Here is a 13,536-nt window from a genome sequence, read left to right on the forward strand (position 1 = left end):
ATGACTTTCATTACAATAACATGCTCTAATCAGTAAACATTACAGGCCTGCCTGTAAGTTTCTTGAGTTTAGCACCACTCTTTTCTTCTATCTATCACACTAGACAAAACAGGGCTCACACTAAAATCCCAACCAGACTATCATTCACAAATGTGTGGAACCGTTTGCTAGTTTTAAAATGACTATATATTGCAAGCAATCAGGACTAATGTAATGAACATCCCAGGCGTTTCCAAAGACTACAAATACAACTGAGAGTGCCCCTGCACCTCTCCTTAATCCCGTTCTCCCCTCTCCCCAGAGGTAGCCTCTGTTCAGAATTTGGCATTTATCATTCCTGTTTTTTTTTTTTTAATTAAATACATTATTGTTTTGAACTTTTTCAAACTCTATCCTGCTTGTACTCTTCTACAACCCGAATTTTTCCAAAGTAGGCCTCTGATGATACAGTAGTCCTCATCCTTATTCTAGTGTGCTAACATAAGAGTAGTCCATTCCAAGAACATGCTACACGTTATCCATTCTCTTGATAAAAGGTGGTTTTCCCAATTTTTGCTATGACAATGCTAAACAAACTCTTGTACCTGTCTCCTTGTGCAGATGAACTAGTGTTTCTTTAGACACTACTGCCTTCAAACTTCCACTGCAACCCACAGTAGGAAATTCACTTTATATTGCAACGCAATACACTTACATATATGCAAGTATGTGTATGACATAAGTAAAGCTAATGTTTCACAAAAGTATATTTCACTAAAAAAAAAAAAAGAATGCTGGCTGCAATTACTAAATTCACTTCACAAACCACCATTCTCAACTGAGTTTTAAAAGAACTACTTTAGAATCAGTATACCCAGGAACGGAAATGCTAGGACTTATAATGTGCACATCTCTACCCAGTTACTGCCAAATTGCCTTCCAAAGTGGCAGGACCAATTCTAGGCTCTAACTAGCAGCACTGGCAAATTATTTTTATCCCCAATTCTTACAAAATCTTGGTATTTCTAAATTACTAAATTTCTTGGCTGTGAAACTGCCTGCTGTGGGTTTTTCTTTTTTGAGGAAGATTAGCCCTGAGCTAAGTACTGCCAATCCTCTTTTTGCTGAGGAAGACTGGCACTGAGCGCACATCCGTGCCCATCTTCCTCTACTTTATACGTGGGACACCTACCACAGCATGGCGTGCCACTCGGTGCCATGTCCGCACTCAGGATCCAAACTGGTGAACCCCGGGCCACCGAGAAGCAGAACGTGCACACTGAACTGCTGCGCCATTGGGCCGGCCCCTGTGGTTTTTTGGTTTTTTTTTTTGCTTTTTTTTTTAAAAGATTTTATTTATTTCCTTTTTCTCCCCAAAGCCCCCCGGTACATAGTTGTATATTCTTCGTTGTGGGTCGTTCTAGTTGTGGCATGTGGGACGCTGCCTCAGCGTGGTTTGATGAGCAGTGCCATGTCCGCGCCCAGGATTCGAACCAACGAAACACTGGGCCGCCTGCAGCGGAGTGCGCAAACTTAACCACTCGGCCACGGGGCCAGCCCCCGGCCCCTGTGGTTTTTATCTGGACTTCTGGTTACAACAAAGTTGAGCATCTTTTCATAGGTTTATTAAGGTTTTCACTTCTGAAATTATCTATTCGTTTGTCCAGTTTTCTACTGGGTTGACTTTTCCTCATAGATTTGGCAGAAATCTAATTTTATTTATCTATCTTGCTAGCAATTTATTGTCCTACTCTTTAAAAAAATCTTTTGGGTTTTGTTGATGCTATTATTTGTTTGCTATTTTATTGACTTCTAATTTTATTTTACTTGCTATGATTTTACTCTGTTATTCTCCCAGTGCTGGACTCTTAATTTTCAGATTTTTTAAAATCTATAAACACATAAGGTCATAAGTTTCCTTCTGTGTTCTACTGAAGTTAGATCCCAACAGTTTAAATATACAGTACTTTTATTATCATTTAGTTCTATGTTTTCTAATTTACGTTATGATTTTTTTCTTTGATTCAGGAGTTATTCAGAAGTGCTTTAAAGCTTTTAAAGTATTTTATTGTTTTTCATGTATAATTTAAATGAATTTGTGTTTTCTGTATAACTAAGCCTGTTAACTGTCTTGTTAAATCCTAAATATACTAAGTTTTTCCTACCTGATTTCTTAAATACTGAGAAATTATTTGGTATCAAAATTCTAGTAAACACTTAGTATAAGTGTCAAAATTCTTCTGCTCGTGAGTGGATTGGTCAATTTCTGATTGTAATGCTGCCAGTTGAGACTACATTCTTAGGAAATAGAGTTTAGAACATCTATATATTTCTGATGCATTTTTCCCTTTGTTTATGCATTGACTGTCTTTATTTTTCTAATTTTTTAATTTTGTTGAGGAAGATTGGCCCTGAGCTAACATCTCTGCCTGTCTTCTTCTATCTTTTTCTGTGTGGTACGCCTGCCACAGCATAGCTTGATAAGCAGTGTGTAGGTCTGCACCTGGGATCCGAATTGGTGAACCCTGGGCCATCAAAGTGGAGCACGCAAACTTAACTGCTGTGCCACCAGGCCGGCCCTGACTGTCTTTATTTTTAATAATGCCTTCTAGAAGCCTTTAACACTCTTCTGTCTGATATCAATATAACTACGCCTCTTACATCTTATTTTATTCTTTTAGTTTCAACTGTTCCCCATCTTTATTTTTTAAGGTGCTTCTTGTAAATAACATATAGATGAACTTTTAAAATATAACACCATCTTCTGTCTTTGAACCAGAAAGTCTATTTACATTTATTGTTATTATATATTTGAATTTATTTTCACTATATTGTTTTATGCTATTACTTGTTTTTTATGTGCCGCCTTCTGTATTTTATTTGACTGCTTGAATCTTCTGTATTTCCCTTTTTCCTCAATTCGTTTATTCTCTTTCACACACTTAGTTAGCAAGCATGCTTTACTTCAAGTCTAGTTATTCAGGATCTCCATCTTCATCTGGAACATTCTTTAATTCTGATCACTCCTTCTTGTATTACATGTCACTTTTATTAAGTATGTTAGTTCCATCTTTTTAAATAACTCCCAATTAGTACTTATTACTGTTTCATACAGCGAGTTCTTGATCAGATTTATTCATGTTTACCAGCGTCTTTGCATAGCAGTCCTTCTTGCAGCTTACTCATGATTTCTGGGTTCAGTTTCTCTCTGAAGCTTTTTTGGTAAGGACCGATGATGGTAGATTTTCAGTTTTAGTTTGAAAGTAACTTTATTTCTCAATCACTCTTGACTGACCCACTGTTTAATTTATTATAGAATTCTGGGTTGAGGCTTTCAACACTTTGAAGCTGTCATTCCACTGTCTTCTGGTTTTTTTTGTTCTTGAGGTCTGCTTCTCAGTCTGCTCTTCTGCAGGTGGTCTGGTTTTTCTCTCTGGTGACTTTATTACAATGTGTAGAGATATGGATTTATTCTGTTTATCCTACTTAAGACTTGTACTTCTTGAGCTTAAGAATTTATGCCTATTCTCAGTTCTAAACAATTCTCAGTCCTTATCTCCTGGATTACTGCCTCTTTCCCATTCTCTGTTATTTCCTTCTTTATTAGATATTTCTTCAACCTCCTCATTCTGCGGTTCTTGACTCTTACTTTCATATTTTCTAACTCTTGATCCTTCTGTAGTGCTTTCTGGGTAGATTTCTTAATCATTTATTATTATTTCACCTGTGCCTTGTCTGCTATTTAACCTGCCTACTAAATTTTGTAATTTCAATGACTATATTTTCTTATTGCTAGAAATATATTTTTCAGATTCACTTGGTCCTTTCTGAGTGTCATGTTCCTTTCTCTTATTTTCAGTTCCTTCTTGTATGTCTTTAATTATCTTAAATGTACTTATTTTAAGCCTTTTATCAGATGGTTTTATTATCCGAAGAGGCTGTCTAACTTCTGTTGCTTGTTCTATCTGTTGATTCTTACTCATGGTAGATTATTTTCTTGAATGTTTTAAGTTTGGATGGTGAATTTATCTTTGGACTTTTATTTGTAGAATCCTTGTGTGGCTTAGGTTGAACGTATGACCTGCAGAAGGCTTTCTAACACCAGCCTGTGACTTCTTTAGCTCACCCCCTTAGCTTGGGGGTTCCTTTATACTGCTGCTACCATAAATTTAAACTGCAAGACTGCATTACAGCAGACTTGTGGTTATACTTTCTCAGGGAATATTTTTCCTTTTCACTCACACTGCAGGTAGAAATGGACAAGCTTCCTTGTTTCCTGTGCCAGCGAGCAAGTCCCTCCATTTCCCACTCTGCCCTTCTTTTACAGATAGTGTAGTATGTCAAGGGCCTCACCTTTATTCAGGGGAAACTCAGTTACAAATTCGTGCAGGTCTAAGGCCTTATGTTTTGTCCTTTTGTGGCTGTTAAAACTCACTTCCCTGGTTCCCAAAAGTGAGAATCATTCATACTTCAAGTTTTAGTTCCCTCTTTTTTGGTGAATCCTTATTTTCTACAATTATTTATCACCACTTCTAGGTGTTTTATGGTAGGAAGTCATATTCTGCTGTGCCAAAGGCAACCACAATAAACTTAAATTTCTTTTGAGCTCTGCTTATAGCTGACAAAAGGCTCCATTCCACTCTACTTAACATTTGAGAAAAGCAACACGTCATGTGAAACATTTTAAACTTGCCTTGTCTCTGATTTACAGGCTTCCATATTATCAGGGCAGAGATTCCAAAGCCTTGTTAATTCCTCACTACAAAATAGACAGACACATAAATAAATACATTTTTTTATGGACATCATCCTTAAATGCCTTAAAACTGTAAAAATACTTAAAATAAATAGTGGATTTTTGGGTGGTGACAGAATGAGTTTTCATTTTCTTCTACATTTATTTTTGGTATTTAGCAAATTTTTTATATCAGCATATATTTAGTGATAATCAATAATCATTAATTTTTTTTTTGGTGAGGAAGATTAACCCTGAGCTAACATCTGTGCCAGTCTTCCTCTATTTTGTATGTGGGTCATTGCCACGGCATATCTTGATGAGTGGTCTAGGTCCACGCTTGGGATCCAAACCTGTGAACCTGGGCCACCAAAGCGGAGCATACTGGACTTAACCACTATACCATCATCATTACTTTTTCCTAAAAATATTCAAACCCAGTCTAGAGCAATGAATAGTTAGCTGGCACGCAAGAGAAATTCAAGGATTATAGTACCTTGCAACAACTAGAAGTGAGCTGGATCAATCTAACAGCAATTGTTTTTGTCTGTAACATGGAAAAATGGCACAGCCTAGAGCCATGGATTTTGGAAGCAGGAGACAAAACGGAAGTTTGTCTAGTTGCATGAACCCATATAATGGGCTCTATAGATAGATAGGGTGTGGTCTGCTTTAGTACCAGTATGTACCAAACACACAAAAAAGCTGGAAAAACACAAAAACTGGAGAGTGCTTATTGTAACGTCTTCAAAATATAAAAATAACTAATAGCATCCCACATATGGAGATGGTTTAACTTACTTTCCCATCAGAATCTTTTTGTTGGGTCCTTTCCCTAGGAAGTCCTCTGGTGCCGTTCTCTTCCGTACTACTCTTGTCGGCTTGGTATCTGATGTTCTGTGGTGAAAACAATAGAATTACAACTGGACAGCAGAGATGGAAGAGTGTTTAATTGTAAGAGAAAATTTAGTTATTTTCTTCCTAAGAAAAGATGAAAGCTTCATATTACTATAGAACACTCATGAGAGAGAAGAGACAAATGCCACACCAGGGGCAAATTACGGAGTGAGTATATAGCATTTTTTTCAATAATTAATAATAGATCAGTTTGCTCTGGGAACTTAATAACAAGAAATTTGAAGTAAAAAATTCAAACAGAAGTAAATCAAAGTGGTTTTATTCTTATAGAGTTCAACTTACTTTTTTTAATGAAATACATATACACATATCTGTACATAATGTAAAAATAATCATGTCCAACTATATTTTGAAATGCCTTTTTCATATTTCTTGAGATGGGTATATATTTACCTTTCTTTCACAAAACTTGGGCAACCTTCATTTTTCCATGAGTTCCAGTTTTCTTCAGTGTTTAATATATGCTGGGAAAAACAAAGAAATTACATTTGCACAATGGAAGCCTTTGAAATTCTATTTGGTGCTAAGAAGACTATGTAAATATAGAACACATACCTCTACCATCTTTGAAAATCTTTCTCCATCAGGAGGGTTTTCAGATAGTAGCTGTGATTAGAAAGAATATACTAAGCTTTCAACAACGTTCTGCATCATAGGAGTGGTTTGTAGGCAGAGAACCAAGAAGTGTTTGTGGTCTTGTACCTGAGCTTAACTTTATCCTTATTTTCCTATTTGGGGCTGAAACAAAGAAAATTCTAAATTTCCATTTTGTTCAATCATAGGTTTGTTGCAGGTTGAACTTACTTGATAAACTGATTTTGTAGTATCTTCAATCCAGAGTGATTGCTCATCAGTTAAAACATAGTTTGAACTGGGGAACAAAGCAATAAAAGCATGCTTGAGTTACAGCACTATATATTCAATTCTAAGGTTTATGTACTGTCTTGAAAAAACACAAGGTATGTAACAGTAAGTCAGCCATAGTGTAAACAGTGTCAAAAATTACCAAGAATAATTGCAAATGAGAGGATAATAAGATAAAGTTTTTGCACTTCATCCTCAAGATAAGATGGTTAGAATTGAAGACATGAAGGTGTATAAAGGAGAAAAACATTCCATTAATCATTCTGATTAACTATGAACACAGCAATAAACGTTTCTTTTTTTTTTTTTTTTGAGGAAGATCAGTCCTGAGCTAACTACTGCCAATCTTCCTCTTTTTGCTGAGGAAGCCCAGCCCTGAGCTAACGTCCATGCCCATCTTCCTCTACTTTATACATGGGATGCCTACCACAGCATGGCTTTTGCCAAGTGGTGCCATGTCTGCACCTGGGATTCGAACCGGCAAACCCCACGCTGCCGAGAAGCGGAACGTGTGAACTTAACCGCTGTGCCATCGGGCCGGCCCCCCAGAGCAATAATGTTTCTTAAAATAAGAAGTTTAATGTGAGATGTGAGCCTGAGACAATATTAATATTCCTCTACATGATGCACATTCAGATAAGGCATGCTATATTTCTTTAAAACACATTCAAAATACAAAGAATAAAAAACCCAAAACCTTAGAGAAGGCTGAAGAGAGACCCAAACTGTTAATAGCTGCCATTAATTCAGCTCTCACTATGGACTAGGTGCTTTGTACCCATCCAATCACTTTTTTTTTAAAGACTGGGACCTTTTTTTTAAAGATTGGGCAACATCTGTTCCCAATCTTCTTTTTTTTTCTTCTTCTTCTTCTCCCCAAAGCCCCCCAGTACATAGTTGTGTATTCTAGCTGTGAGTGCCTCTGGTTGTGCTATGTGGGATGCCACCTCAGCATGGCCTGATGAGCAGTGCCATGTCTGCGTCCAGGATCCAAACCTGCGAAACCCCGGGCCGCCGAAGCGGAGCGCATGAACTCAATCACTCAGCCATGGGACCGGCCCCCCTCCAATAAATATTTATGGACTATCATGCGCTAGGATCTGGGCACTTTACATGCATTATTTGTTTACTTCTGAGAACAAGGACGTGTGCATATTCAACAGACTCCAGAGGCTCCATGATTTGACCAAGGCCATAAAGCTTGAATTCAAACCTAGGGCTGGCCCCAAAGTCCTTGATCTTTCTACTAAAACTTCCACAATAATTGGAGGATAAGAAATAACATTTTTGAGTGCTTGCTACATGTTATCTTAAAATTACAAGTCTGAAAGGGCTGAATTACAGCTAGTGAGTGATAAAAGAGGGATTCAAAACCAGCAGGTAGTAAAGCCACATTCTTTATACAACTAATACAACATAATACATGAATACTGCATAAACTGTCTTGCATACTTAAAATACCATCAAGTAACAGTGAACTCTACTTCAATTATGGACAGGACAGGAGGAATGGTCTCTGCTAAAGGTGGAGCTATTCAGATAGAAAGCAGCACCAAAGAAACTGGAACTCCTCCGTACTTCAAAGATTTACTTTAGTTTTTTCAGTTCTAATGTCCTAGACAGCTCCACACCTTGGGAGAGAAGTGTTATTGGCTTAGTTTGCAAATCAGGTTTGGAGAAGGTCTGAGCAAGATGAGAAGAGAATGAGGGAATCCCGGAGCAGAGACCTGCCACTGACAGCAGAGATATCCAACATCTTTTCTCTAAAACAAGTATCTTAACGTCTGGTATCTCTAACAAAAGCTCCTGATTATCTAGTATTGCTGCAAAAGAAATGTTTCAGAGATGTGGCTCTTACACATAAAATGAGCCCAATATATAAGAAAAATATGTCAATAAGCAAGTCCTTCTTTTTGCTGCTGTTTATACATCATTTACTACCCATATGAACTTACCTTTTGAATTTGACCTGCCCCTTGAGATACTGGAATAAAATGAGATACTGCAACAGGATGTGTCGACGAAAGTTACTGTCGCTCAGTTGTAAATCCATCAACTACTCAAAAAACAAGCACACACATACACACACGCAAAACAACACATTAAATTCAAGTTCTTCCTAAAGGTACAGGTTATGCTATTATAGAAATGGAAGATTTCTATTAAAAAAAATTTGCTGAGAGCTCACTGCATGTGAGGCATTACTGCACAAGCCCCAGGATCGCGTAGCAAAAGCTTCATTTAATTCACACATGATTCTTAACCTCTAATTCCTTCTCATTTATTTACCATGAACACCAACTCTGTTGCAGGGACTTTGCAGGGCTACAAAAATGAGCAATGTTCCTTGTTGTTATGTTGTTTATCTGTGTGGACCCCTCCTTTTGCCATTATTTCTTTACGTGAGGGAAAGTGGGCAGCCTTTTACTTTTTCATACTTCTGCCTTACTTTATTCAGACTTCAGGCCCACAGATAAAACACTGCTATCCACTGACATAAATATTTCATAGCATAAATTTTTTTTTTATATTTCAGAGAAAATTGTATCATAGTTGTATTATCACAGAATCTGGATTAGAAAGGAAGTGAAGGTCATTTATGAGGAAGTTAATTAACAGCCCTACCACCTAGCTGTTCTTCCTGTAAGAACGACCTCCAGTGATGAAGGCAGTCATGCTGATTATGTCCCTAAAGCACTGAAGGAAAGCTGAAGTCTACTTCCACAAATTTTTGCTGGTTCTGCCCTCCAGACCTAGAGCAACAATAGGAAGCTGCCTTCTTCTAAATGAATAACCAGTAAGACACCTGAAAGCCCTAGGAACTTGTTTCCAGTTCACGGTCTCAAGTTCCTTTGGTTATGCTTCCATTTACTAACGCAGCCTAACATTCAACGAGCCATTTTATTCACTAGCCACTTCTTCCACACAGCTGGCTCCTGTTTAAGCAAATGCCATGGCTTTTTTTTTAACATATGAGTGGCCTTCCATTTGGGTTTCCCTCACCTTCAGGGGCTGAATACTTGATTCTGTTATTTATCATATCCCATCCCAAACTGGCAAACTGAATGGCATGCTCCCAGTCTTCCTTTCCTTCACCTCCTGGGTGACTTTACTATCCCCACCTGGACTCTCAGTTCTTGACCTCAACTCCACTGACAGTCACAGACCCTCTACTTTGGAGCCCACTACCGCAACCACAAGCTGGACCTGGTTATCACTCACAGCTGCCCCAACTCTGAAATCTTTAATTCACAATCCTCTCACTACAATCTCCTATTTTTCTGGGTCTCTCACTCAGTTGTCCCAATGTACCTAATATGTGGACCTTATTGAGACCTTCAGTCTCTTGAATCCTCTATTTCCTGCCTATCTGTTAGTCCCATTGTGTTTTTACTATAATCCTATTTTAGTCTAAATAAGGGGTTGGCAAACTTTTTCTTAGAGGGCCAGTCAATAAATTTTTTAGGCTATGTAAGCCAAGAGGCATATTATGGATATTATGTAGGTACTTATGTAAACATTTAAAATGTAAAAAACCAAAAAACAGACAGTGGGCCAGATCTGTAAGTGGCTGAACCCTGGTCTAGACTTCTTGGTTTATCTCTTCAACCATTTTCTTGCCAACTTCCTCAACACCCTTGTCCCATGCTTCTGTCATATCTACTGAGCAAAATGGCAACCTTGGACCAATCCAACTGTTAGTCACCTTCTCTATACCAACACTAAGGCTTCCAATCTAGGCTGCGGGTGGAGCTGCTTGAAAGGAAATACAAATCACACGCTATGCAGATGGTACCACCGCTAAGTTCCTGTCTCCAATGTAAAACTCTTTCCTGTCTCTAATCAGGAATCTTTCTTTATTCTCCAAGGCTATTCTCTCTCCTCTTCTCCACAGCAACTTTTTCAAACCTTTTCCACTTACCAAAACACTACTTACTACCCCTCTTGCTGTCGGTAGATAGCTACCTCCACCTTCAACGAGGAGAAAAGTTCACTAAATTGGAAGTTTCAGCTGCATCCACATCCTTGTTTTCTTCATTTCTTCTGTCACAACACCTTCATTGCTAAAAGTAATCCTTCCATGTGGACATGCCAACTCCCTAAGTTGAGTTCCATCAGTTAACTGCCCTGGTGCCTGTATCTTCAGCCCTTCCTTCTTTCCAAGCTCCTTTCCATTAGTATTAAACAACTCTCAAAGAGACCTTACAGCCTCACTTTATCCTCCCCGAAGAGCAAAGCTGCTTGAAACAACTGGCTACAGTCACTGTTTCCAACTTACTCCTCATCTTGCTACAATCTGTGGCTTTCTGGTTCATCAACCCACTCAAAGTGTTTTTGCCAAGATCACCAATGACTTTGTTGTTGAATCCAATGAACACTCGTTTCACAGTCCTCATCCTCCTTGATCTGCTTGGCTTCCAGGAGGTCACACTTTTCTAGTTTTTCTCCATTTTCACTGGCTACTCTTCAATCTTCTTCTCTCCTCCTCCCTTCCTTCTACCTTGTTGGTTTTCTTCAGGATTCAGTTCCACACTAAGAATTCTTCTCTTTCCAGTCTACTTTCTCCTCCTTTAATTACCACATATAAGCCAATAACTCCAAAATCTATACTCTCAACCTAGATCTTGTTCCTAATTTCCAGATTTATATATTCAAGAACCTACTACATACTTCTACCTGAATGTTTAACTGACACTTGATGGGACTGCAAGTCCACAATAAAACACATCAAGTTTCCCCACAAAGCCTGGTCTTCTCCAGTGTTGGCAAATTCAGTAAGAGGCTCCACCACCCACCTGTTTGCCTAAGCAACTCCAGGAAGCCTTCCTGGAAAAAACAGTAAGTATAAACCACAGGAGCAAACCTAAAGTTGGAGAGTATGCGGGAACAAAGAAACAGCAGGTACAAAGACTCTGAGCCAAGTAAGAGACTGGCCTGTTTGAAGCCCCTACATAGTTCAGTCTGGATTGGAGACAGGACTTCCTGGCCTGAAGAGATGAACTAAAGTGGCTAGGTGCTGTTTAGGAACTCTTCAACTACCTTGAGCTTTAAGCCCCCTTTACCACATTTACTTTTTATGTTGGAAGATAATTTTTTTTGATACAAACAATGGATTGAAAACAGGAGTCAACAAGACATTGAATCAGAGGTGGGAAGGGCCTACTGTGAGCATTCAAGCTAACTGCTTCAACATTATACTTAAGAAAACTAGGCCCCGAGGAGTTAAAATGACTCTGCAAGGTTACACAGCTAGTTAGTGACAGAGCTGAGACTAAAACTGGCATACTCAGTTGTATTTTCTTCCTTAATATATATTTTCTAGTTCTTTTCTTCGGTTATTTTTAAACTACACGATTAACAATCATGCAATGGGTCAAATATTTCTTTGTTTCTTGAACAAAGGGTCTTTTACTGTCCTTAGCTTATACTGCACATCCTAGCTCAGGCCTCAGCCTTCCTGATTATTATTCTAAACCTAAAAAATCTCATGCCATTCTTCTTAGTTATCCTTATGTGCCTTTCTGTCAATAAATTGTACATGTAAACAATATTCCTGGTAAAATTAAACTGAAGTTTGAAATCTTCCATTTCTATCACTTTAACACAAAGTACTTTAAAAATCTGTGCTAGAAAACAAAATATTTAGAGCATTCTCAGCAATTAAAATCTTACTAATTCGTCATTATTAACACATCACCTGAGATCAAATTATCCAATTTTCAAATTATGAAATATTTTAAATGTTCAAAAAGGTATAGTTAAGTAATACACATTCATGTCCTACTATCCAGTTACATATTAAATCATAACATTTTACTTGTTCCACATTTGCCAAATAGAATCCTATCGAAACTGCTGAAGCCCCCACTATAATCTCCCTTCTCCTCTGCCCCTCCCTCCCTCGGCTATGTAAGCACTACATGTATTTGTTGTTTAGGATTGTAATGCATATTTTATACTATCACTACACATGTAGGTGTCTATAAATAATATATCGAGGTGTTCTGCGTTTTCAAACTCTATACATATTATTCTGCAATAAGCTATTTTCACACAACATTATGTTTGAAATTTGCACAACTTAATACACGTAGCTCTAGTTCAGGGGCTGGCAAGTTTCTGTGAAGGGCCAGACAGTAACTCATCTTAGGCTCTGTGGATCGTACAGTTTCCGTCACAACTGCTTCTCTGTGCTGTTGCAGTGCAAAAGCAGCTGTAAACAATACGTAAAGGAATGAACGTGGCTATGCGCCAATAAAACTCACTCACAAAAAGAGGCAGTAAGCCAGATTTGCCTATCCCTGCTCTAGCTCATCCACGTCAGTGCTTTATAGTACTCTACCGTATAAATTTACCACCCAGTCTCCTGCTTATGAACACTCAGGTTGTTTCCAAACTTTCATTTACAAACACATAATCTACGTCTTCTTATACATTTCCTTGTGCATGTGTGTGATTCTCTAGGGGCCACATCTAGGAACAAAAGTTTTAACTTTGCTAGTTATTATAAAATTGCTTTACAAAATGGTTGCATCAATTTCTAATTGAACCAGGAGTGTATGAAAATTCTTTTCCCTTACCTTTGCCAATACCATTTATTGTTAGGCTTTTTTATTTTTGTCAATTCGATAAGTGTGAAATTATCATCTCATCATTTTAATTTCTTCAGCTACTAGAGATGTTTAGCATCTTTTATAAGCTTAGCAGCCATTCAGGTTTCTACATCTGTAAATTACCTGTTTGCACCATCTTCCCCGTTTTCCACTGGGCTGTCTTTTTATCAATGGAAGGTTCAGAATACTAATCTTTTTCAGTTACACAGGTGGTGAATATCTTCTCCTAGCTTGTGGCTTGTCTTTTCACTTTGTATATGGTATCTTATACTATTCAAGACTTTTACATTTTAATATTAAATATATTGATCTTTCCCTCATGATTTGTGCTTTTTGTGACTCAAGAAACTTTTCCCTACTCCAAATAAAACATGTTACATTTTCTTCTAAATGTTTAAAAGTTTTGCTTTTCTCTAATTAGACTTT

At 37.8% G+C, this 13,536-nt stretch overlaps 1 protein-coding gene across 2 annotated transcripts in view; it reads right to left on the reverse strand.

Annotated features, from left to right (window-relative positions):
- THOC1 (THO complex subunit 1) overlaps positions 1-13,536 on the reverse strand; it is a 55,166-nt gene that overhangs the window by 5,378 nt on the left and 36,252 nt on the right. For both annotated transcript variants that reach the window (XM_008537993.2, XM_070629736.1), the window contains 6 exons: positions 8,452-8,552; positions 6,437-6,503; positions 6,188-6,238; positions 6,026-6,096; positions 5,516-5,611; positions 4,673-4,738 (listed from right to left, as the gene is read on the reverse strand). In XM_008537993.2, coding sequence (XP_008536215.1) covers positions 4,673-4,738; positions 5,516-5,611; positions 6,026-6,096; positions 6,188-6,238; positions 6,437-6,503; positions 8,452-8,552 — 452 coding nt within the window. The remainder of the gene's footprint in view (positions 1-4,672; positions 4,739-5,515; positions 5,612-6,025; positions 6,097-6,187; positions 6,239-6,436; positions 6,504-8,451; positions 8,553-13,536) is intronic.

This window comes from Equus przewalskii, chromosome 7 (genome assembly GCF_037783145.1).
Source record: "Equus przewalskii isolate Varuska chromosome 7, EquPr2, whole genome shotgun sequence".
In the NCBI taxonomy this organism is placed as follows: domain Eukaryota; kingdom Metazoa; phylum Chordata; class Mammalia; order Perissodactyla; family Equidae; genus Equus; species Equus przewalskii.